Source organism: Haliotis cracherodii, unplaced genomic scaffold (genome assembly GCF_022045235.1).
Source record: "Haliotis cracherodii isolate W230 unplaced genomic scaffold, xgHalCrac1.p SCAF_18, whole genome shotgun sequence".
In the NCBI taxonomy this organism is placed as follows: Eukaryota; Metazoa; Mollusca; class Gastropoda; order Lepetellida; family Haliotidae; genus Haliotis; species Haliotis cracherodii.
The window spans coordinates 2,405,851-2,432,178 of record NW_027266273.1 but is presented as its reverse complement, the minus strand read 5'-3'; the positions used below and the strand labels follow the sequence as shown (position 1 = coordinate 2,432,178).

The window sequence follows — 26,328 nt, the reverse complement described above, 5'->3', positions numbered from 1 at the left end:
TCATGTATTTTTGGTGCAGCAACAACTGTTGCATTAAGGACAGCACATCATCTTTCCATAAATGTTTAATCATTGGGTGAACAAATGCTCAACTCTACTGGGTCATCCATCCATAGGACATGGTGAACCTCCATGGGTTAGTTTCATGAACTAGGGGCGGTCTGGTAGCCATGTGGTTAAAGCGTTCGCTCGTCATGCCGAAGACCCAGGTTCAATTTCCAACATGGGTACACTATGTGAAGTCCATTTCTGTTGTCCCCTGCAGTGATATCTATATTGCTAAAAGCGGCGTAAAACCACTCCTTCCTTTCATGAACTGAGGCACATGTGTACAACTAGCAGCAATAATGTTGATGTTGTTGAGTTTTATGGGGCAGGGTCCAGTTTCACAAGGCGATCTTAGCATTACGACTGTCATAAGCCTAATTAAAGTATTGGAGTTACGATCATCATAGAGCTTGGATCACTTTGTGGAACATGTCCCGGGATATTAAGATCTTATTTCCGTACAATTCGAGTCAAACAATGAGTTACTGGGGTTACTGTGTATCTGTCAAAGTTGTTTTGCAGTCAGTGTTGTCGTGTTTCATTGAAGCTTTATTTGTCACTGTTTTCCTTTATGTATGTATCAGATTGTGATATATATTTTTGTGTCTTTTATTATCAAACATTCCTTGTTTCAACAAAATCTTAGCCCTTTTATATGAACTATTTTGTTTTATTTATGAACAATAAATACTTGAGATATTTGTGTTTGTCTTGTTGATGACTGATGTTAATGTGTTCCTCTCAGGTCAATCATGGGTTATCGAGACCTGTAAAACTTGCCACACGCATACAGAGAAATGCATAGGTTGTGCTAATATTCTTGGGATATTCTGGAACAAATTGTAAACACTGTTTGTATATCATGGTAGAGAGGAATGTACAGGTGGCTGTCGACTCATTGTATGTCACTTGTTGAAAGAAGGAATTGTTTCTTGTTGTAACTGGTATGGACTATATGAGACACAATCAGTCAACAGTCTTCAGAAAACATTCTATTCTATGACATACAATCAGTCAACAGCCTCAAGTACATTCCATTCAGTCAACAGTCTCAAGTACATTCCATTCAGTCGACAGTCCCCAGTACATTCCATTCAGTCAACAGTTCCCAATACATTCCATTCAGTCAACAGTCCCCAGTACATTCCATACAGTCAACAGTCCCTGTACATTCCAGTCCATACATATGGACAACCAAGGAACTGTATGCATGTTCATCTATGCAGTATAAAAATGACACTTGCCTGTGGCATGACCTGGGGCTTCATGTTATGTCACTTGCAGTTTAATTCTCTTCCCAATATTTATTAGAACATCTTAAAATGGATCATCTGTTAACTTTAAGTCACAAAAAGTGTACTTACAATAACAGGTTTGCTGACTTAGTTGATGCATGTCATCTATTCCAGTTCCATAGATGGGTGTGTATGAAGTCAATCACTGGATTGTCTGGTCAAGATTTGATTGTTTACACAACAATAGCTGCAATATTACTGAGTGCAGCAATAAACAGCGAACAAACAAACATGTATTACATGGGTGGGTTAGGTTTGTTTTTATGCACTAATGTACTGAAAATAATGACCCCCATCATATTTTTGGATGATCCTTCCAATGTCCTTGATAATTTTTTCATGACCCTCCCTGAAAAGACAAAATACAAATGCCCTTTATATTTTATAATAAAATTTCCATTTTAACCATGACCCACCCATTTAGGTGTATTTTTCATGACCCTCACCAAGAGACTGTCATATTTTTTTTACCTTCCCCTGATTGTCTCTCTCCCTCTGATAAATGATGTTTTACTTGTAAATTGTTGCGTTACATCTGCATGCGATCCCACTAAACTGTTTAACATCCAAAATCATTCACTACGGGCTGTCTGTATAAAGGAACTCGCCGAAGGCCGTGACTCAAGCAGACAAGAGACGATGAATGGGGTCACGTGACACCTGTAGTAATAATACGCTCAGGACGGCCGTGATCGGTTGAGACTTGGGGAGAAAATGCGAATTATTTGGATATTAACCGTGAACCTGTGAATATCTGTGTTTGTGATGTTTCCGATCGTGTGTGTGCTGTTGTCTCTTGTAGGTAAGTGGCCACGAGTTGATCAGATTTATGTACTGGTATTCTACCTGAGCGTTCCTTTTACAGGTGGAATATCACGCTTCCGTGATGGCGTCCAACTGACATAGATTTCAAACAAGCCTGTTGTCGAAACGTACGTGTATACCTGCAGAGGAAATATCTCCGCGTCACAGAGTAGATTGGATGCAAACAGGACGCTGAAGTTCAGAAATACGCACACGCCAATCAATTTGTCGATTTCACCGTGAAATAGACATAACATGCCCGTCAAAACAATGACAGCCACGAGCCGGAAGTCAACACCTGCTTACACAAACACTGCTTTAGCCATTTAGTTGTTTCACAACGAATTAAATCGATGTTTGAATAGCTCAGTAAATCATCTTTCTAGGGGTAGAGACTGTACAATTCGTATCTCTCGCCCACTTCCACACGACGTTATATACATTTATAATACAGGCCATCGCATCGGGGTTATATGACCGGATTCGGTTGTCTCCTGAATATGTATGTACGCAGTGGTGTTAGTGGTAATGGTATTAGTCATGGTAGTCCTGGTGTTGGAAATGTAGTCGTAGTTGGATCAGTACTATGGCTATATAGGCAGGGTTACAGAATTTAAAACTGGGCAAACAGCACTTGTTTGCTGCCCAGTCATTCATCCACTATTGACACATTCTGTACGTTTATGAAGTGATATGCATGATATATACTGAGGGGCTAAAGAAAGTATACCAATTTATTTGTTTGTGTAATTGATTTTTTTTTTAAAACTGTCGATATATGTGCTCGGTGTCTTGGTTGATTGTTGTTCACCAAACGGCGTGAACGTTTGCTCATTATATTAACCCCTGGTTTGTCTGGTCCAGATTCGATTATTTAGAAACAACTGTGATATAGGTGGAATATTGCTCACTGTGGCGTATGACAGCAACCATTTGCGTTACCTCTGTTTTTATCTAGAGTTTTGAGTTGTAGATGTAAACCATAACATAAGATGTAAAGGGTAAAACCAAGTTACGTCTTGCTTAGATTCTACAAAATATCTATGAGGTGTCCAGGAACAATGTCACCTGTCTCCTGTCTGGAAGTGCACACCGCCCTGGTATGTTGTAACGGGTGACGTGATATATCACATGTCACGCTTGTTCAAACACACCACAACATGGACTGCAATAAATATCAGCTCTAACCCTGGCTACAACCAGTATTAAAGACAAATGTACACAGTGTCTGCTTAATGTATGTGTGTGAATCATGATGCACTGCTTTTCCTATCTTATCACGCCACCAAGCGGAATCAGCCACCCTGAGTGAGGCTAGTTGGCAGTATACTTGATCTGAGTCCTTCAAAAAACACTTTCTTTGTCTGTTAGCTCAAAACTTAGGATACATTTGAATCCTGCGTTATTGATGACCTAATTACTCAGACAATGTCCAGTTTCACAGACAACACTCATTACAACGTGCAGATTGAAACTGAAAATAGTCTCCAAACATTGGTCAACCATTAACCCCGAAACACTCCGGCTGTTTTCTGTGTTTACACGGGCGGATTGTTTGTTTCCGGGAATATCCAAGCATCAGCTCCGACAAATAGAACGGCTCAACGCAGAAGTACACAGACAGACAGACAGACAGACAGACAGACAGACAATAGTTTATTAACGTCTCACTCCTGTACATACATAAAACAGCTTTATACAACTTGACATAGATAAAATGTACAGAACCATTCAATAGAATTATGAGAGACGAGTTATCACAGAATTTATACATAAATGATATAAAGATGATATAGTAAAAAGTTATCCATATAAAAGATGTTTTCTACGATTAAGAATTAAAAAGCAGACTTTGGCAAGTATAAAACACACACTGGAGTCACTGAAAATAAAACAAAGTTTGTCGACATCAGGCATATCTAAAACATTATAAGACTTAGCAATACATTCATTAAAAAGAGTTGCCCTGATATCATCATATAATGCGCAGTGAAACAAAACATGGACCTCGTCTTCTACGCTGTCATTACAGTGAAAACATCTTCTATTATTGACAGGTACACCTTCGTATCGACCGGTTTCCACTCGAATAGGAGCCACACCACATCTAAACTTGGCTAGTGCCGATCTATAGTTTTGGGGCATCTTATTTGAAACATAGTATTCTGTCCCATATACTTGTTTGTAACATCGATACATTCTCAATTTATTAAGCCCATTTCGCCCCCCTTCCTTTCTTAACATATCGCTCCAACGGGTAACATATTCATTTTTACACCATTGTTCCACCTGTGTACAAACAGAAAATTTATCAATAAAACCTGTAGCGTTTAATAGATGTCCTAAATCCATATTATTAAACTTCTTTCTTACCCTACCATTCCAATTTTTACAACCATTTACAGCGTATCTATCAGCCCAGTTAAACACATGTTTGTTTAACCTACTAGACATATTCTTAAGGCGACACCATTGTCTTGCTACACTTTTCCACTGTCTGACAACAGGCGGTATCCATCCCATGTCCCCATTTATAGCGACGTTAGGGGCGTATTTGCCGAGTCCCAAATAAAATCTAATGGCCCTATGGTGTACAGCATTTATTGCTGACACATCGTAATTACCCCAGATAGCCGCCCCGTAGTCAAGAACAGACCACACCATACTATCGTACAATTTGGAATATGTTTGGAAATGCATACCGCCTATTGTCTTAACTTTGGATATCAACAGACCCAAAGCCCTATTAGCAGACTTCGCTGCTGCACGTGCCATTGCAGTAAAATCTAAGTGGTCTGTGAACAGTAGGCCAAGATAATTATACTTAGCAGCAATGTCTAAAATCATATTTCCGACATTAAAAACATGCGTCGTCTGTATGACAGACGGATTTCTAAAATGGACAATTTTAGACTTTTCCTTATTGATCTCGATCTTATTTGTGCAACACCAAGTATGTAAAACATCTAACAGTAAACTGAGATCAGCTTCATTCTCAGCTAGCAATGCTAAATCATCTGCATATGCTAATGCTGCAATATTAAAATTGTCTACAGTTACACCAATATTAAGACTGTTGAGAGTATGTAATAAATCATTTATGAACAAGTTAAAAAGCAAGGGAGATAACAAACACCCCTGTTTTAAGCCACGGTTTACCGTGAACCAGGAAGTAAAGAAACCATTCACTCGAACACTGCATTTAACACCCTTGTATAATGATTGCAAGGCAGGCAACATTTTGCCTCCAATACCATGGTGAGAAAGTTTATCCCATAAAATGTTTCTATTAACACAGTCGTAGGCTTTCTTAAAATCTATGAATGCAACAAATGTAGATTTCTTTTTTACTTTTCTGTTTTCTATAATTGCTGTTAGCGTTTGGACGTGATCAATAGTAGATCTTTTTTGTCTGAATCCGTTCTGTGAATCATGGAGTACATCGTTAGCTTCTGCCCACAGTTGTAGTCTTCTGTTAAGGATACTACAATACAGTTTATAAATGGACGTAGTCAGGGTGATACCCCTGTATGAGAGGGGGTCTCTAGGGTCCAGGGTTGAGCACTTTGGAATGGGACTAATTATGCCTTTCGACCATATTTGAGGAATGTATGCAACGAGGTGATAGAACAGCGTCTCACCACTAATGTTTGAAGATTCCGCAATGTGACAACACAGTGATGGATATATGTCGAATGAATGAGGTCATGGTCGCAATGCATACATGACATCACGTACCATGTGTATAATACTGCGCTAATCATTAATTAATCTACTTCGAATTCAGATCTATCGCCAATAAAATGCATGACCGTCTCCTCAAATCATCCGTCCGTATCTGAATTTGTCATGAATTCATGTTAAAAAGGACAAGATTATTTCAATTCAATTCTTTATTGACCTAAAGCTTTGCAGCTTATTAGTATAACGTTAAAACTGTTGATACAGGTGACTGAAGAATAATATACCTATGGAGAATATACACAAGCCTATATTTAATTAATTCTTAGCTGACATGCTCTATAAAGAAATTTGCCAAGACAAGACATCTGCTCTACATTGGTAATAGTACATAACTATACAAGTTTAAATACTGAGGGTATTTTCCAGTAGTATTTGATGAGCGTTTGTTACTCTCAGGGCAGTGACACAAATCACTCAGGTTGTTACCCGTGTAACAAATAATCCTATTGGACTGGGCCGAGTGGGAAGCGGTCAAGCTGAAGTCGAGGCGATTCATCAATTTCGGCCTAAGTGTATCATTCATATGGAATTCTGTGAAAGAAATGCCAGCTAAAGATTCCACCCTCAGGTTTGTGTTACATATAAGAAACCTGGGGGTTCTTTTTAATATACACATCAGTCCCGCATTTTAACCTTATTGATTATATCATTCTTTAGTATAAATCTGTTGGCAACAAACGACTTTATAGTTTCGGGACAGCCAGATTAGCGATCGTATCATACAGAAGTTGTGACCTCCTACACCCCGTGTCATCATGGTCATGATTACATGCAACTGCGAAAGACACTCAGTGCTTTAAACGTTAGACAGACGAAGCTGACTTGTAGATAGAGAGACAAAGACAGTTGTTGAAATATCAGTCCAGAGACAACTGATTTACATTTTTATATAAATGGTGAAAAGGGTGAATCTGGCTTTACACCAAACCAGCAAATTTGTAGCTATAGAGAAAGAAATTTGGAAGTTATGACCATAATAATTTCATGTTTTCCAAACATAATGATTTTCTCATCAGGAAGACCTAAATCGATCTAACCGCAAAGTAATGTCCGAGCATTCCGTGCATGCACAGCTAGGCTGTCGTGAACTTGAATATTGCTGACTGTAACGTAAAACAACATTCACTCACACTGCATTCGTACAATCTTCCATTAGCTAATGACAGAGATGCACATCCGAAGAGATGATAATGAATTTGTTGGAGCCTATAGTAAGAAAGTGAACACCAAGTATATATGTATAGTATATGTATTAGTATCAGCGATATAACTTTACACCACGTCCATGACGGGCACAGACGTAAAGACGTTGGTCATGTAGCCTAAGCTAAGTGTATTTCATTAAGCCAGCCGGCGCGGGGTTAAGTTGTAGGTGTATATATGTACGCTATGTCGGATTTATTGCACAAGCTATGCTATGTCACTATAGTCACTAGCTCTTTAAGGGTTATGGTTCATATGTATTAATCATGTTATTATTCATACGGTTCATTGTTTGATTTCTCTGCCTCAGACTTGTTCATATCGGAGGGGCCGGAATTTGATTTTATTATTTGCACAGCGGATAACAGGAAATTCGTTGTTTCTCATGACAGTGCATGCAATTTTTATCTTCAAAAACTTTATTAAAACTTTCCCATATTTTATGTTGTTATCATCATGTCTTTCGTCAAAATCACATCGTTCAGATGACCACGTCTGTCGTCACAATAACATCCACCAGAAATGACTTCGTCACAATCACATTCGTCCAAATGTCCTCGTCACAATCACATTCGTCTGAAGTGTCCTGGTCACAATCACATTCGTCCAAATGTCCTCGACACAATCACATTCGTCCGAAATGTCCTCGTCACAATCACATCCGTCCGAAATGTCCTCGTCACAATCACATCCGTCCGAAATATCCTCGTCACAATCACATTCGTCCGAAATGTCCTCGTCACAATCACATCCGTCCGAAATATCCTCGTCACAATCACATTCGTCCGAAATGTCCTCGTCACAATCACATCCGTCCGAAATATCCTCGTCACAATCACATTCGTCCGAAATGTCCTCGTCACAATCACATCCGTCCGAAATGTCCTCGTCACAACCACATCCGTCCGAAATGTCCTCTTCACAATCACATTCGTCCGAAATGTCCTCGTCACAATCACATCCGTCCGAAATGTCCTCGTCACAATCACATTCGTCCGAAATGTCCTCGTCACAATCACATTCGTCCGAAATGTCCTCGTCACAATCACATTCGTCCGAAATGTCTTTCGTAACGATGACATCTATCAGCGACGTCTTTCGTCACAATGACATCTGTCAGAGACGTCTTTCGTAACAATGACATCTGTCAGTGACGTCTTTCGTAACACTGACATCTGTCAGAGACGTCTTTCGTAACACTCATACCCGTCAGTGACGTCTTTCGTCATACAGTCACACATCTGTCGGAAACATCAATTGACGGCTTTTAAAAACCGATACGTCTTTCTCTACGCAAACAGATAAAGATCCAACAGACAAGTATAGGCGCTCGACTTTGCATGCTTAGTAAACACATCAATATGCAGATATGTCAAGGAGGTTATTCAAAACCGTTCGAGGCAACAAGAAAGTAATCATTTTATTCGTCGGATATTTGGCACAAAGTAAGAAGGTGGCGAAGGTTTATTGGCTTTTTTCAGTGCCACATTCCTCTTAAAAAGAAAAAGAAAAAGTTAATAGTTCTCCCGAGGGACGTATATTAAAGTGTCAAAACCCCTTCCAGAATCGAAAGGAATCTCTGCTAAAAAAACCCAGAGCTGATTGTACAATTTCGAGCTTGGGATCATTCATCACTTGCAAAGAATGATGGTGCCAGGTGTTTGCGAAAAGGTGAGCGTATCCTGCTCCGTCGGTGTCTTCCGTCAGAAACACATGCAAAGACAAGCCAAGTGTTTACCTAAATAAACACGGAATTATTAGGTAGAAGTCAAAATAGGGAATTACATCGGACACAAGTTTTGTCACTGATGCGTCAAATTTGGAATGGCTTCTATAAGACTTTTTGAAAGCTTTACGGCTTTTGAGCAAAAGTCGTTTGACGCTTTTTTAAAAATCTTCGTAGAATCTTCGTACGTATGACACGTACCAGATTGAACTGAATTGTGTATATCTTCATGTTGTCACCAAGTGATAAAAAACCGTCCCCCAAAATTGAAAAAATCCCAACATTAATGAAAACATAATCAATTTGTTGTTGCACTATCTAGGAACTTGAGGAGAATTGTTTTCCATGAAAATTTTAAAAATAATGTGGTCTCAAGATTTACACATAAATAGTTGTATTTGTGTGTTGGATGCGGCTGAAAAGAAGAAGTTTGGCCCCTCTTTTCAAACCCCAAATAAAAGCCGGAACTTGAATAAAACCCGGTTTCTCGAATAAACGCCGGGTAGTATTTATGCAAGGAATTTCCCCCATTATTACCCTTGCGGTTAAACGCCGGGGTGAAGAGCGTCTGAAAGACATGTACACCGGGGCGTTTAATCGAGGAAATACGATACTGTCAGCGTAAATGACAGAACAAGCAAGCTACCTGTGTTCTGACTTTGAAAGTTTTAGTAATGTACAGACAGTAGGTTATACAATCAAGCCCAGAATTAATTTTACAGCTGCCTGCAATAATATTTTAACAACCTGATCGGATGCTGAAAACCACAGAGTGTCAATCAATTTTGTGAACAGCCTCTTACATTCATTTTTATTTTGTAGAAAATGCATGCGTATTTTTTACCATTGTTTTACAGTTAGGAGATAAACGTGCTGTGTTTGAAACTTAGATTAATGTTAGGCCGAATTGAGTCTCTAAATTTCAAATGAAACCGAACGAGTAGCGTCCAGTTTGTTCATTCTATTTCGAGTATTTCACGTAGTCATGGTAGAATCTCTCAAAACTTCTAATTTGCTAATTGAGGTGGCTCGTTACTTTATATGCTTTTATTCAAAGATATTTTAAAGAGATTGCCAATGTTTTAAATATGTTTTTTTTTTTTTAGTTTTTGTTGTTTAACGCCGCACTCAGCAATATTCCAGCTATATGACGGCGGTCTGTAAATATCGAGTCTGGACCAGGCAATCCAGTGATTGACATAATGAGCATCCACGTAATTGGGATACGATGACATGCATCAACCAAGTCAGCGAGTCTGACCACCCGATCCCGTTAGTCGCCCTTTACCATGTTTACGGCAAGCATGGATTGCTTTTTAAATATGTACCGAGGTGAGATTTCAAATAAATGATCTGTTTGTCTGTCTGTCTGTCTGTCTGTCTGTGTGACTAACGTGCTACATTGTTTTCTGTTCCCTCCACCAGGGTTGGGGGATGGCCAGGTCCAGCTGCAGCCAAACTGCCCCTCGGGGGAGGACATCCTGCGCTGCAAGGGGGAATATGTGAGGGACTTAGAGGGGATTATCGTCAACCCCCTCGAGGAGATCTACACCACCAACACATACTTCATCAAACCGATGGAATGGACGTATTATGAAACACAGCAAATATGCAGGTTGGAAATTTGAATATTTTTTTTCTTCTGAAATCCTGTTTTGGTTCATGTCTGCTTCTCCGTCAAACCTGGGCAAAGGTGAATCGGTGATATCATGCTGAATCGGTGATATCATGCTGAATCGGTGATATCATGCATCACAACATTGTGCAGAGTTACGTCCCTTATCTGCGCAAGGATCCGTTAATTGTGTTTCGATTATATGTGGGAATCTTATGGCTTCACCTAAACCAGTTAACCTCTACGACACGCATCACCTTTGGCCTTGATGTCACTGAAATAATGGGGCTGTCGGGTAGCCTAGTGGTTTAACCGTTCGCTCGTCACGCCGAAGACCCGGGTTCTATTCCCGACATGGGTACAATGTGTGAAGCCCATTTCTGGTGTCCCCCGCCGTGATATTGCTTGAATATTGCTAAAAGCGGCGTAAAACCAGACTCACTCACTCACTCACTGAAATAATGTGTTCAAGCTAATAGCTGCGCCCTTTTATTGCGATCCCCTGGTCGTGTGTTCAAATCCGTGATTGGCCCCGATTATGATCCTCGGTCTGTCTGCATCTCGCATATCGTCTACCACCCGCACCAGTTTTGCACGTGGCATGACTGAAATACATTGTAATGTGTTCAAATCAGCAATGAAACTCATGAAGTCTCTCTTTGAACCAGGGGCGGGCAAGTCGTCTAAAGGATCGTTGTGTCCCCCAGGCGTGCCCGAAACTTGTGATCTTGGGTTTGAATCCAAGCTTCGCCCGGATTGTGTTTCTAGGTTTGTCAGCACCAAACCAAGGATCGTGCGTTTCACCAAAATTGCAAAGACCTTCATCACTTCGGGCTTTGAAACTGACACGCCGTGATATAACTGTAATATTGGTCGAAGGGGCGTTTTTACACAACTCACTCACTCGATCATTCAGGGCACCGCCTTAATTCGTCTTCGTGGTTTGCTTTCAGATTCAAAACCCAGTACATAAACTATCTGCTGTGCGCAATAGATCTGCGCAGACGGTGCATGCTGCAGGACCAACGCCAAGTGTTAATGTCTCGGGCCCGGATCGAGCAGTCGATCAACTATTTGTGCAGCACCTATAAGTGTGATGAATGCTCAAAGATCTATTGTGATTACTGCTCAAGAGATAGATGTACGGTTGGATTTCACTGTTCACTGTTTTGAATATATATTTTGGGTACATGTTGTGTGTGTTACTCAACACTTGGAATATTAACAAATATGGCGTAAAACCTTACTCACTCACACTCGAAAAACAACTTAAAAACAACCCTTTCAGAGTTTGAGTGTATCTATACGGATAACCTGTGCCCGCCAGAGTGAATTCATCATGTAACTTATTTAATCCTTTAATCTGGTAACCTTAATCTCTGTATACGAAACAAATCCCAGCAAAACAGGAACTGCAATTGAAATGGAAAATCTTCGTCTTGTGATGTTTTATGGCAAATTTCACATTTTACTTGGCCAAGTTTTCCCACTCCTTCACCTGAAGCGATACAATGTATTTTTTTGTTGCGCATAATACTCGATTTTTTAAATTTTTTTACCGCATCCCCTAGAGTGTGTGCATTATACTTGGTTGCACACTACAGTCAAGTAAATACGGTATATTGTTTGTTGTTTAACGCCTGGGCCAGGCAATCCAGTGATTGGTATCGTGAGCAACTACAAGGTCCGTCGGGTACGATGTGACACGAAATCAGCCAGGTCACCGAGTATGACCACCCGATCAATTAATTCGCGTTCAACCTGTTCTAACCACTGGGGCTAGGCTTGGTCATATCATTCAGCCTGCGTCATGTTGGGCTTACCCAGCGCCTGTAGGTGACTCGTTGATAAGCTGCAATACTGGTCAGAATGGCGTTAAACCCACTCTCTCTCTCTCCACCAACACTTCAGATTTCCAGTACGAGTGTGCACAGAGGAATATACCCCAGGTGAGGCAGTGCATGGGGGAGTACGAGACGATTCCACATCACTCAACAACCCCCGACATCGAGAAACGAACATGGGAGTTCCAGAATTACACTTGCAAGTAGGTAACGCTCTGGTTCAAACTAAGGCATGGTATGGTGGCTCCAGAGTTACACTTGCAAGTAGGTAACGCTCTGGTTCAAACTAAGGCATGGGATGGGGGCTCCAGAATTACACTTGCAAGTAGGTAACGCTCTGGTTCAAACTAAGGTATGGGATGGGGGCTCCAGAATTACACTTGCAAATAGGTAAGGCTCTAGTTCAAACTGAGGTATGGTGTGGGAGTTACCCAGTTTTCTATAAGGTTTCCACCGGATTGAATCCCGGATGAGACTCCACCCAAAATATTACTAGCGTTAATACTTTCCTCAGAAAGTGTTATCCCAAATATAGTATAATGTAAAAATGACCATGTTGAAAAAGGCATTGTCTACTCATGCACATAATGTCTCAGTTGGCAAAACACCCCACTTTGTTTTAACCCTTTTTTTCAACAAGACTCACTGTTTTGTGTAATGTCTCCGGCTGACCCACCATTTTGTTTCAACAGAGTGATCAACACCTACCGCAACTGTATAATCAAAGCACACCACCCCTGCGGCTACTACACCAAGAACGTGACGGTCTGGGTCTCCTTGTTCGCCAGACCCTACATCTGTTCAGCCACGACACACACCGCGTCCGTGCTATTGACAATAGGCATAATACTATCAGCTGTCATTCACAGAATCTGTTAATAACGTGTTTGGTTGGTTTTCATCTTCATATTTGCAATGGAAAATTCATAATTGGTATTGATATGAATCATTTTCAGTGACGGAACAGACTTTATAAAATACGTATGAAATGATGAAGAATATCTCAGGTATTTCAGCTACTACAAGGTCAGATGTCTGGTCTCGGGTAAAATTTTGCTCATTGCATAAATATAACTGACTTTATGGGGTTCAAACTCGGTTTTTTACTCTGTCGGATAAGGGTATAAATCGCAGTACCCAGGGTACCTGAAGACTTTTTAATATATATTTTTTTAATTCGATGAAAAGTGATAATGTTTGTGATGTGTAAACAAAATGATCTTGACTTGTGTAAGGGAGATAACTCTTGTTGACTTCTTCGAAAAGTATAGCGCTATTATAAAAATAGCCTTAGTTACTTTAATGGTAGACTGCTGGGTACGTGATCTCAAGATGTGAATGAAACCGTGTTTTGTTTAAAATATTGTGTATGTACAAATATCAAGGCATGCTTTCTACAGTACTTGGCAATACCAGTATTATATAGAACGTTAGGACTAGAGTATGTTACTCCAATACTTGCTTTAGAGGGAGTCAACCCTTGAACTACAGGTGCTAGATAGATCGGTGAGACGTAGTGTAGTTTTTTGGTTTCCATGGTAACGTGGTCACTTTCTTGAATCTTTGCGTGAATGTGACACTTGAAAACATGTGTTGAAGTATCGAATTACGATTATTGTACATATATCGCCGCCATGTTTTTGAAGAAGTGACAACAGTTGGTTCAGGTTTGTATATTGTAAAAACAAGTGTTGAAAGTATTGTTTTCCTACATTCCCTTAATAACTCAATAAAATAAAAAAGGAACATATTTACCAAGATCAAACGATGTTCATTTGTACATTTAACATTACCATATACAACTGCATTCGACAGCAATATTTTTGAGAAACAAAATAAAAGTCTTGATTTTCTTAGATAATTCGGTCAATTTATTTCCTTCTATTTTAAACGATTTTCTGAATTCATCCATATGGCAATTAAAAAGAATTCTCATTTTTGCGTGCAGCTGTATCAATGATATTTTTGTAGATAATATCTGAATATTGTGGTAAACTTTTGTAAATCGTGATGACATTGTTCTTCCAAGTTGTTTTTCAAAACTCAGCAACTGTGCTTATCTTCCTTTGTGAAAAATGCATCTGTACTTATAAGAACAGGTATACTAAACTCTCATTTTTACATCTTTTATTATTTATACAAATAAAACACCTTTTCATTTAAGCATGTCTTGTTAAAGTGTGTTTTCTGTTTCAAATACTGGTTGTACATGATTTTAATATATATACAAACATGTCTGTGTATATTTCCTGCTCCACAGTGAAAACGCTTACTCGTGTTTTTATCGCTTCTTTTGTTAAAGATTCTCATTGTAAATATAAGAGGATGATTGCCATTTTTTTCGTGTTTCACACCGAAACTTTTACTCGCATATCAAAATGCATGTAATGAGAAAAACGAAATTGCGAATTCTTTCCACCCAGATCAATGGTATTCTTGACTTAAAATAGGGAGAGAGAAAATATTTGTCAATGTTTTAGTTTTTGGTACTTCTCAAGATTTAAAGAAAAATCGGGTGATATGTGACGCGCTTTTGAGGTTTGACTTTTTAAGAAGTTGTTCCCGTTCTTCTTTCCCCAATAACTATAGATCGATGGGCGAAACAGAAGAACAATGCAAACATTTTTATAAAAAGTGATGTCTTCACTGTTTTGTCTGTTGGATGAAATAAGGAAAACAGAAAGTTTATTTTTAATGACAAATTAAATGGTTGCCTTCCTTACAATATTGACCCATCATGACCTACTTTTTACAAGTTATTTTTGTCATTTTTTAAGTAAGTTAAACGATTCGCCGAGAAGAAACTATCCTACTCAAATGTTTAATATACTTCCGTATTTGTGAAACGTTTAGCCAGTGGATGTTTAAAGCAGGAAATCAAACAGAGTGTATAAGCATCAGGAACTCCATTGGTCATCACTAGCTTTATGTCCGGGCTGACGCTGTGCCTTGTTTAGTTCATTCGCGGAATGAAGGAACTGACTACTGATTGAGTCAATATTAAAACTGATCTCAACATATATCTGTACATGTTTTGTCTGCACAATATAACGAGAACGCTTCATATGTAAAACAAAACTACCAAAATTTCTACTTGTTTACTCTCCAAAAAGATCTGCTTTTATCTAACGTTTGCCCCGCACATCATTGATGGTGCAGGGTCTATTTGAAGTGCGTTTCTCTATCGTTTAGGAAACAGTGTATTCAAACCCGAGTAATGAGCATGTCTCCTTTCCATGTACCGTTATCAATTGCAATTGCCAAGGAACGTAATAGGCATTGAAGTATGTCTTTATGCTAATTGTGCGAGTGGCGGGTGCCACCGGTATGGCAGGACATGCTAACCCTTTTCGCGAACACCTGGTGTCATCACTGATTTTCAGGTAATCGAGACTGGTTATTCTCTGGCATTGGCGTTTTATATTTGTTGACTCAGGAAATATGCTGATCATGTAGAATTTTGTTGAGTCATAAAACAACTCTTAAAGAGGATTACAGTGGGTGCCCAGTCTAGATTTAGACGTTATGACGTGAAGAATCAGCAGAGGGTCGTAGTGGAGTTTAGAACACAACTGTAAGCTTGCTAGAACTAGCATTTAGAATGACCCCACTTTAGCATGTCTTTCTACTGTCAGTTAAAACCGTTCGTTAATGTTAACGGAAAGTGGCGAGCTGAATTGAATGAACCACCAACGTTAAGTAACGTGAATCGGCTTAGTGATATTGCGCACGTCTCGTCACGCGGCGTTAGAGATAAAAGTAGACAAGATCCCAGGCAAGCATTCGGCTTGGTCACGGGGTGAAGAACTGGTTACGCTCCTTGACTACGCGGCTACCTTGTCACTGTCACGATCGATGCAACGGAAGAGGCAGTGACACAGACCAAGCGATGCACTCTTTGGCGATGTCGAAATAGATTATATCTTTTCTTTAATTCTATGTCTCTACAAGAAGAGTTTGAATTTCCCAGGAAGCAATTCAAATGCATGACCGGCATGCAATATATATCTTGCAATTGGGCGAAAAGTCATAAAGTCTGGGTAGCTATTTCTATTCACATTAAATATTCTACAAGGATTGAGTCCAGCGGTTAAAGTGTTCGCTGGTCAGGCCGAAAACACATGGATACAATGCGTTAAGCCCATTTCTGTTGCAGCCGATGGATTAGCCTTGTGGTTAAAGCGTTCGCCCATCACGCCGATTCGATTACCCACATGGGTACAATTTGTGAAGCCCATTTCTGGTGTCCCACGCGGTTATGATAAAACCATACTCACTCATTTCTGTCGCAAAACATCCCTCTTTCACTTACTTGAAAATACCCAAACCTGGATTCAGTGGCGTTAATTATTACTTGGCGGATTAAAATACTCACATTCTCATTCTCCGTGTTTGATCTTGGTTTGTTTACATTCTTGATTTAAGAGTGTAGATATGTATTTTACAGTTACAGCTCTATTTGTACATTAGCAACTTTTAAAAAAAAATCGAGATGATTGTGATTTTTTATGTACAGCAGAATATTTTATTATTGTCCTGTTTGACAAATAAATAATATACTACATACTTCATAGTCACTGGTGTTTATGTATATTTGACCAGCTAGTCTCAAGTCAAGTACAAAGATTTACTGTGACAATTATCATTAGCGTTTTTTATTAACGACCCATAGGTCGATCCCCGCCGCGTCATACTAAAAAATGCTGAAGATGGTACTTGTTGTTACCCTGCCTGGCGCTCGGCATTAAGGGCTCAGTCACACATACAGGATGTGTACTGCCGTTCTTGATAATACCATTCCCGATTAAAATTTGTCCAAAGTCTGATCAAGATCCTGTGATTCGTGGCGGGAAATTCACAAACAATCAGATATTATTCACGAAGCGTCCCGATTCATCCATTTCCAGCATAATTCGTCCCGATTCTCAATCCGAATCTGATCCGATTTGTGTCTTCCGCATGGTAAAAAACGACCGAATCTGTCCCGACAGCGTCCCGATTCTACCGAATGAGATCCGACAGTGACGGGACAGTGAACCGACAAAGACGGTTCGCATTCGGCAAGATCTGGACTCAATCGACAAGAAACAGCAATGAACAATTCATGCCCGTTCATCACGACAGCGTCCCGATCCACAGGACACCGTCCAGACAACACAGGACATTGTTACGATTTTGATCAGATATAGCAGAATCTGCCACGACATAGTCACGATTGTAATCAGACTGGACAAAATCGGCTGAGTTTCCCGAATGTTACGAGACGCACCATACTGTCGGGAGTGCTTGTTCGACCTCTCTGGACCTTTCCCGATCCGTAGGACTCTGTTACGTACGACTGCGCTCAGACAATGATAGGACATTCTAGATCATTGAGGATGGTAATCCGACTTTTTCACTGTCGTGTCGTAGCGCTGTCAGATCACAAACTTGAGCCATAATCGGCACAGTGTGAACCTGGCTCAAGGGCCCACAATATAGACTTATCTGCTGGGAGTCATTTAATGTGTCTGAGAGGGGTATCCATGTTAAACTGTGACGTGGTATCTTAGTGGGCTAGCATTATCAAACCAATATAATATGCTGAACTACAATCGCATGATTGGGTGTCACTGGATTTATACGAAAGAGATCAGATGTCAGCGAGCTACGAGAATATCGCAGCACCTTATGAAGAATAGTTACTTTTCTGTGACAAGTAAAATTGCGACATCTTCACAGGGACTTGGGTGATCTTATTCTTAAATAATGATAATGAAGTAGTGTCCTTTACTTCAGTTTGAAGAGTGTTCCACAAATAACTGCTGTCATGGACGGAATATGTATAATTTTGGACAGTGCTTCTGTGCCCGTTTGACAGTTTTGTAAGATGTTCAAAGTTTTTTTTATGTCTTCGTCTAGAACTAAAGGTAAGCAACGAATTTCATGATATAAGCTTGATTTTGGGGCAAACTTAGGTAAACATGTGACAATTCTTGCTGCTTCGGATTGGACCATTTCTAGTTTACCGCTACTTTCTACAGTACAGCTGTCCCAGACGGCTGATGCATATCCTATATACAATAGATTACATACATCATACACTTTTGACAAAATGTTTCTCTAAAATAGAAGTTACATAGTTTAAACATATTTTATTTCGACTGAAAATTGGGATCGGTAAACAAGACGACGCTTTTTAAATACATCTCCCTCTATATACATCAAGTAACAAAAAATATTCAAGATGTATACACAATAATTACACAATATATACCTTGGCGGTGTTATCAAGTACACAAGTCTTTGGGCGATCGGTTTTATTGTCATCTGCTCTGGTTTTTTTTATCAAAGACGATATGCTCGTCCGACCATGGACGACAACTGCAGCTGAACTGCGTCAGGCGTTCCTCAGAGTGTAATACGCTCAAGTGCCTATGGTCTTCATCAACCGCCTCATCATCCATCGACGTTGCACGGCAGTAATCAATGCATATGGCGGACACACGAGATACTGACTTGTGATGCCATTTTCTCAAAGACTAGTGTTATGTTTCACTTTAAGAACATTTGACACTTCAATTTCAACCTTGGTGATCAGTTTTGCCATGTTTCATCTTTTTAATATGTCTCAAAGTATGGTAACAGTGTTTGGACAAATAAGGTTTCTCATATATCTATCCGTGGTGACGTTTCTTTTGCGGTTCAGTATATATGCAATACATAAGTATTCATTTACCAATACTATTCATAGAACAAGAGTAGACATACTACTGTTGAATATATTACTGACAGTAAATTATTGACAGAGATAAATGTATGTCTATCAGCTACAGCTATTAGCTGTACACTACATAAATTACTACTGAAAGCACCGTATAACAAGCAATATGGTAGTTTAACACACTAATTAAATTATGTTCTTCTGGTACGGGGGCACGGGTGGCCAAGTCGTCCAAGGCGCCGCAATTCGTCGCGTCCCCTGGGCACGCCAGAAACCTATATGTGGGTTCGATTCCCTTTTCGCCCCGATTATATTTTTAGGTTTGTCAGCACCATACCCGTTCTCATCGAAGTGGTAACCGTCTAAGACCTGCATCACTTCGGGCTTTCCTCCCATGGGGTTTAACGTCGCGTCCAAGATTATCGCACTTATATAGCGACACGTGTATGTGTGTGTGGCTGCTTGTACTAGTCCGGACTGATGCCGATTTATAGTGCTAGCACACTGAGATACCATGCCGCAGTTTAACATGAATACCCCAGTCAGACACAGTATACTGACTCAGAGCCGACCAGTCCTTGTTTAAGCCCCTTAATGCCAGACAGGGTAACAACAAGTACCATCTTTAAACGTCTTTTGGTATGACGCGGCTGGGGATCGGACCCCGGACCTTCCGCTCTCCGGGCGGACGCTCAACCATTAGATCACGGAGGCGGTCACATTTGAACGGAGGACGCGTTGCACAGTACATAGGAAGCACTGCCATACACTCTCAACCATATATTAGGCATTAGGGAATGTTCGTTTGTTCAGTTTTCAAAATATTAATCGAGAACTGTGTCAATATATTTTTCAAGCGTTGGCAGAAATGGAATTGCTAAGTTCAAACGAGTGCCATAAAGCTCGAGAAAACTGATTTCTCATTGACTGATGTCGACTTGGCTGATGTCATTTCAGTCGTCGGTCAAAGTACGCGAAAGGTCGTCCTCACATGACCCGTAATGGGATGTCCTCAGATCTTTGTTTAGCGACAGCGAGAACATAGATCTGATTTAATTGAGATTGGATTCAACATCAATATAAGGAAAAGGAGCCCAGAGACTCTCTTCGTTTTCAGATACTTTCAGTAATCTAGACTTGCCAAATATTATAGCCTTGCATGGGCTGTATTTGTTTCAGGGTCTGTATGACAGACTAGACTTACACCTGGCTGTGAGAACTTCACAATGATAGGACAGCATTCGTTTTCTAATGACCGCTCGCGCAGCCCGTGTTTTTATCGTCTACGCTGCAAAAGCGATTCGACGAGGCCAGAGTTTTTCTTAAGTTTAATTCTCGGGTGAACTTCTAGTTAATTTAAACATCGACCAGTGAGTCATAAACGCATTCTGATGTATATTTCTTGACATAATCACCGACATCCACACCAGACTCTGTACAAAAGGATTTCCCTGGAGAGAACAACTTGTGTCACCGGGGGTTTGTGGGTAACTAGCTACACGTGGGAAGTCACCGACCCGTGAGTTGTTGACGATGCGGTGAAGTCATCTGGCACCATGGGGATGAGTGTTTGACTTACTGATGCTTGGCGACGGGTGAACACACACGATTCTCGGAACATAGAGTTGAAGTTATTGAGTCCATGAAGATCCGGGTTAGAGTAAGCCTTCAGCAACCCATGCTTGTCGTAAGAGGCGACTAATGGGATCGGGTGGTCAGGTTCGGTTAATGCATGTCATGGTATCCCAATTGCATGGATTGATGCTCTTTATAACAATAGGATTGTCTGGTCCAGACACGATTATTTACAGACCGCCGTCGTATAGATGGAATATTGACGATATAGTTCTACGTTAAACAAACAAACAAACAAACAAACAGTAGGTTATTGGTGTCCCACGGATTCAACAATTCATTGTTGGGATGTTTACATTCTATGTTGTCATGGTGCCTTGTGATAAGTTGTTTGTTTGTTTGTTGTTTAACGCCGCACTCAGCAATATTCCAGCTATATGACGGCGGTCTGTAAATAATGGAGTCTGGACCAGACAATCCAGTGATTGACATCACGAGCACCTATCTACGCAATTGGGATACGATAACATGCATCAACCTAGTCAGCGAGCCTGACCACCTGATCCCGTTTGTCGCCTCTTTCAACAAGCACAATCGCCTTTTGCCGCATTTTAGACAAGTAAAGAAACAACAACAATATTCACATAGTATGGTCGTGTTTGTTTCACAGTGTTGAAGATACACACCCATACAGTGTGCAAGAGGGACGACGTGCATATGACTCCTGAATTGGTGTTGATTGTCAAAACTATAAGTGTGGAAAGGTGGGGTGAAATGAATTGGGGTGAAATGAATTGGGGTTTAACGTCGCGTTCATTATTATTGCCCTTATTTAGCGGCGTGCTTGCACGCGTGTTGGCTGCTTATGCTATTCCGGGCTAATGCCCATTTTATAGTGGTACCACGGAGATACCATGCCGCAGTATAACGATCGATTCCCCACTTAGACACAGTATTCTGCACCGATTGACATAAAAATATACCAGGCTTGTTCACAGGTATAGTGCTGGTTGAAAGATTCCAAGTTACCCAACACTATGTAACATACAATGTAACCTACACAAATGAAGTTAGGTCCACTCGATTATTTCATACCATGAGTATGAGACGCCAGCCCTGGTAACTGGGTAAACAACGATACAACACAGGCAATGTTTCAATGTCGAGTCCATTATCCGATGTCGCAATAGCTGTGGAAGTGGAGAGAGTACATACCATTTTTTTAGTGTTTTTAAATTTAAAAATTTTTTTTTTTTATAATTTATTATTTTTGTTGCATTTTACATAAGTTGCACATACATATTAGACTTGTCACTACATTTTCTAAAATAGTAAATGACAGCTTGACCAAAACTTATTAAACATGTTAACATTCGAATTCAAAGTTTCTGCATATTTAGTTAAGTTCTAATAGTCGGAAAGCTCCCGTTGGATGTCTTTGAAATCTGGCTTTTTATGTTGTATTCTTTTATTAAATATGTAATATTTTAATATAATTATCATTATGTTGAGAGGAGAATTGTTTCTTTGGGTGTAACCCAGGAAAACTATTTCCTCAGATATATTTGTATTTATCTGAGCGTCCGAAGAAAGCCAGACTTTCAATTCGTTCCAAAGAGGGCGAACACAGGAGCATTCCCAAAATAAGTGAAACACAGACCCTTTCTCTTTAGAACAGTAACTGCACAAATCACTATCCACGTATCCCATTTTATAAAGACGTGAATTTGTGGGTAAAATGTGATGTAAGATTTGATACTGAAACCATTGGAATTTGATGGCATTGGTGCATTTGAAAGGCACTAGGTTATAACTAGCACGTTGTCTTTCACCTACATTGTATGTCATGACCAAATATGTTCCCATTTCGCGAAATACCAGTTTTATGTATGCATGATCTAAATCTGAAGTGCATACACGACGAGGTATATGATAGGTCACATTTGGTCTATTGTATACATTGTTGGGGAAGTCTTTGAGTGAGTGAGTGAGTGAGTGAGTTTGATTTTACGCCGCATTTAGCCATATTCCAGCAATATCACCGCGGGGGACACCAGAAAGTCTTTGAAACGTTAATTATCTAAAGTGTTCACATGACAACTGTAGCATTTGTTTCCTTTATGAATTTGTTAATGGTCTTTCATATGGGTGTGGGGCTAAAACGCACGGAAATAGGTCGACGTCACAGTTTTCAAAATTTGTCAGCTAGCGTTGTATACTTGACCTGAAAATCTCACTTGTTATAACTTTGAATGTTGTTTTTCTCATTGGCGATAGACTTGACTGACGCGCAGGATTTAAACGACGCACCAACGCCCCACATTTCCTTACCCCGGTTTGCTATCAGCATGTTCGTTCCTCCGTCCTTCTGTCCTGCGTCCGTGTTCCTCATATTTCTTGATGAAACTTGCTATACAGATCAGTCTAGTGGTGAACTGGTCCCCATTGATGATTTGGGATTTTGAAAACGACTGAACAGCATTATTGTTTTCTTCACTAAACTTGGCATGTAGGCAATTACATGTAGGCATGTAGGCTTTTCCGAATTGCGCCTGATCAGGGGAATATCATCTGATGTCATCTGATGACTCTTGTTTGGCTCTAATAGTATGCAGCACGATATCGCGGTAAACGTTTATTTAGCAATGGTTTTACTAATTATTCCTGTGCATCACTGACTATCATGGGAAATATTACATGAAAGTAAAGAAACAGCGATTGTGTAACAGCACAATATATTGATGTTCAAGAAACATGGTTTCTTCTGTAAACATAATCTCAGACTGAAAGTGGCTTGGGGTCAATTGTCAGTTCACCCGTGGAGATCTGGGTAGAGAATATAGCTATTCAGTAAACCATGCTTGGCTTAAGAGGCCACTAACGGGATCGGGTGGTCAGTCCTGCTGACTTGGTTGATGCTTGTCATCGTATCCCATTTGCGTAGATCGATGCTCAAGATGCCAATCACTGGATTACCTTCTCCATACTTACATACCGCCGTCATATAGTTGGAATATTGTTGAGTGCGACGTTAAACAACAAACACACAAACAATTGTCAGTCCACAAGTCAGTATCGGGTATGACCATCATTACATTGATACAAACTCTACAACGGCTCCTCATTGTCGACACATGTTGGTTAAGGAAGTCTCGTGGGATGCCATTTCAGATCTGGCCTGAGGCCGGTCGCAGTTGGACCAACATCACCGGTTGGATTGGAAGTCGGCGTAAACGACGAATAGATTGTTGGGATGTACTGTAGGTCTCTGATGTCATGTGACAACACGTGCAATGCGTGGGCGTACTTTGTTGTGCTGTAAATTTATGCGACGCCAATTGGTCTGAACGAACGGGAAAACAGATAATTTCGTCACGGTGCCGTACACCTGTTAGATTGCCATCGATGACCACTAAATGGGTCCTGTGAAGCATGCTTCCCCATTACGCCCCCACCTCCGAATGCAGAAGGTGTAACAACACACGCGTGAGCGTAACATTCCATCCGAAGTCGCTACACACGTTGACGGCCACACGTTGGGGGCACGGGTGGCCCAGTCGTCTAAGGCGCCGCGATTCGCTGTGCAGAGTTGCGTCCCTTGGGCACGCCAGAAACCTATGATTGTGGGTTCGAATTCCGGTTCGCCCTGATTATGTTTCTAGGTTTGTCAGCACCATACCCTTGCTCGTGGGTTTCGCCGAAGTGGTAAACGTCTGAGGCCTGCATCACTTCGGGCTTTCCTCCCACATTAAGCTGACACGCCGCAATATGACTGGAATACTGTTAAAAGTTAAACCCAACTCACTCACTCACTCACTGCTGTCCTGATGAACCCTGGAATCATCTGTGAAGAGGCAGTTGTCTTGACCAGGCGAGGCAGCTCGATGACGTGGCACCAAAATTGGACGTACAGCAGAAAATCGAGGTCGGATGTTATGCTCACATACTTGATTCCTGTAGTTCTTGCACTGAGCCACGAATGCTAACGAGCACTACGATCTTATTTTCATTAGACTGGTCCAAAAACGTTCTTTTCGGACCCTTAATGTGCTTCGTTGGCCATTCAGTTTAAATTACGATTAAGAAAAGCTAATTTTATCGTTCACATGTGATTTAACGTTTCATTACAATTCCAAGGTTTTGATAATAATAGCTGTATAGTAAATATACAGTGAAGTCGAAATATTGTTTTCTCAGGGGCGGTTCTCCCAAACAGATTACCCCTGATATTGCAGTAGTATTTCCATGATGCATTCCCTGCCCCGCCCTGTTTCACTAGTCTCTTTACATGTGGAATTGATTTATTTCATAGTTCGAGACAATGCATTGATCCAGCCGAAAGGCACATTTCAGTAATCATTTAATGGATGGAAGTGACGCATTGTTGTAATCGAATCTAGATCTCAAGGAAATCAATACCTGGGTCGATATTACCCGGCATGTGCTTGGAAGCAAAGGAAAGGCAAAGGATGTCTGTCGCCATTACCCTTATTGGAAAATTATTCCACCGATATATAGTTGCATGGCTGGCGATATTTAACGCCGTACATTACGCTTGATAAATAAACTGTGGGGAGTCTTAAGTAGGTCTTCCAGTGTTATGTCTTCATTTCCTGTGCCAACATGTTCACAACCTTACTGTCATAGTGTCGCGTGAACATGTTCACAACCTTACTGTCATAGTGTCGCGTGAACGTGCTGATGCAGAACTTTGCCAGTGACAAATCCTCACAAAACAACATTTAACATCAGGAAATATCGATAATGATGAAACTACATTTTACCCAGTCCGCATCTTAAAAAACCCATTTATCTATCTGCATTAAAAACAAATACACTCGAAAGATTTAACATTTAACTTTAACAAAGTATATAATATGTATTGTCATGCCTTTTTATTAATAATAACATACTTTCCGTTTGAATGGAAGACGCATAGTCTTATATATGTACATATTATTCTTTTTGAGTCTTTTCGAATTTCGCTGTTTACATACGCGGTAACCGTGAGTTAACGTCGCGTGCAGTCCGCAATGTCCAAGCAATATCACGGCGACCTGCATATGATCGAGTGTGGACCAGATAAACCAGATCCTGCTGAACAAGAGGGCAAGCCATCCACCCCATCGGGGCATAAGCACACCAATCAACAACGTCACAGAGCCTGACCACCAATCCCTAAGTACAGTAAACTACGGGTATAACGAACTCAAAGGGGCTACTAATTTTAGTTCGTTATAACCGTAGTTCGTTACAAGCATATATACAGCATAATTACAGCAAATAGTCGGGACCAAACCCAAAAAGTAAGTTCGTTATATCCGTCAGTTCGTTATAAGCATGTTCGTTATAACCGTAGTTTGCTGTATACTAGTAGTTGCCTGTCACAGTCGTATGGACCGGTGGGACCTATGTGTACTCAGACGCCTGCGCAGCAACCCATGCTTGCCGTAAAAGGCGACTATCCTTGTAGTGGGCGTTCGAGTAGCCCAGTGGCTAAAGCGTTCGCTCATAACGCCGAAGACCTGGGTTCGAATCCCGACATGGGTACAATGTGTGAAGCCCATTTCTGGTGTCCCCTGTCGTGATATTACTGGAATATTGCTAAAACCAAACTCATCATCATCACTATCCTTGTCGCGACTAATGGGATCGGGTGGTCAGACTCGCTGACTTGGTTGATGCATGTCATCGTATCCCAAATGCGTAGATCGATGCTCGTGATGTCGCTGATCCAGACTCGATTATTTGCAGACCGCCTTCATATAGGT

The 26,328-nt window shown here is 40.5% G+C and overlaps 1 protein-coding gene across 1 annotated transcript; it reads left to right on the top strand.

Annotated features, from left to right (window-relative positions):
• Window positions 1-2,002: 2,002 nt before the first annotated feature.
• LOC139465661 (uncharacterized) lies at window positions 2,003-16,794 on the top strand. Its single transcript, XM_071247398.1, has 5 exons — window positions 2,003-2,145; window positions 10,246-10,435; window positions 11,389-11,576; window positions 12,347-12,482; window positions 12,972-16,794. Exons 1-5 carry the CDS (start codon window positions 2,109-2,111, stop codon window positions 13,156-13,158), a joined length of 738 nt encoding a protein of 245 aa, XP_071103499.1. The 5' UTR covers window positions 2,003-2,108; the 3' UTR covers window positions 13,159-16,794.
• Window positions 16,795-26,328: the final 9,534 nt, after the last annotated feature.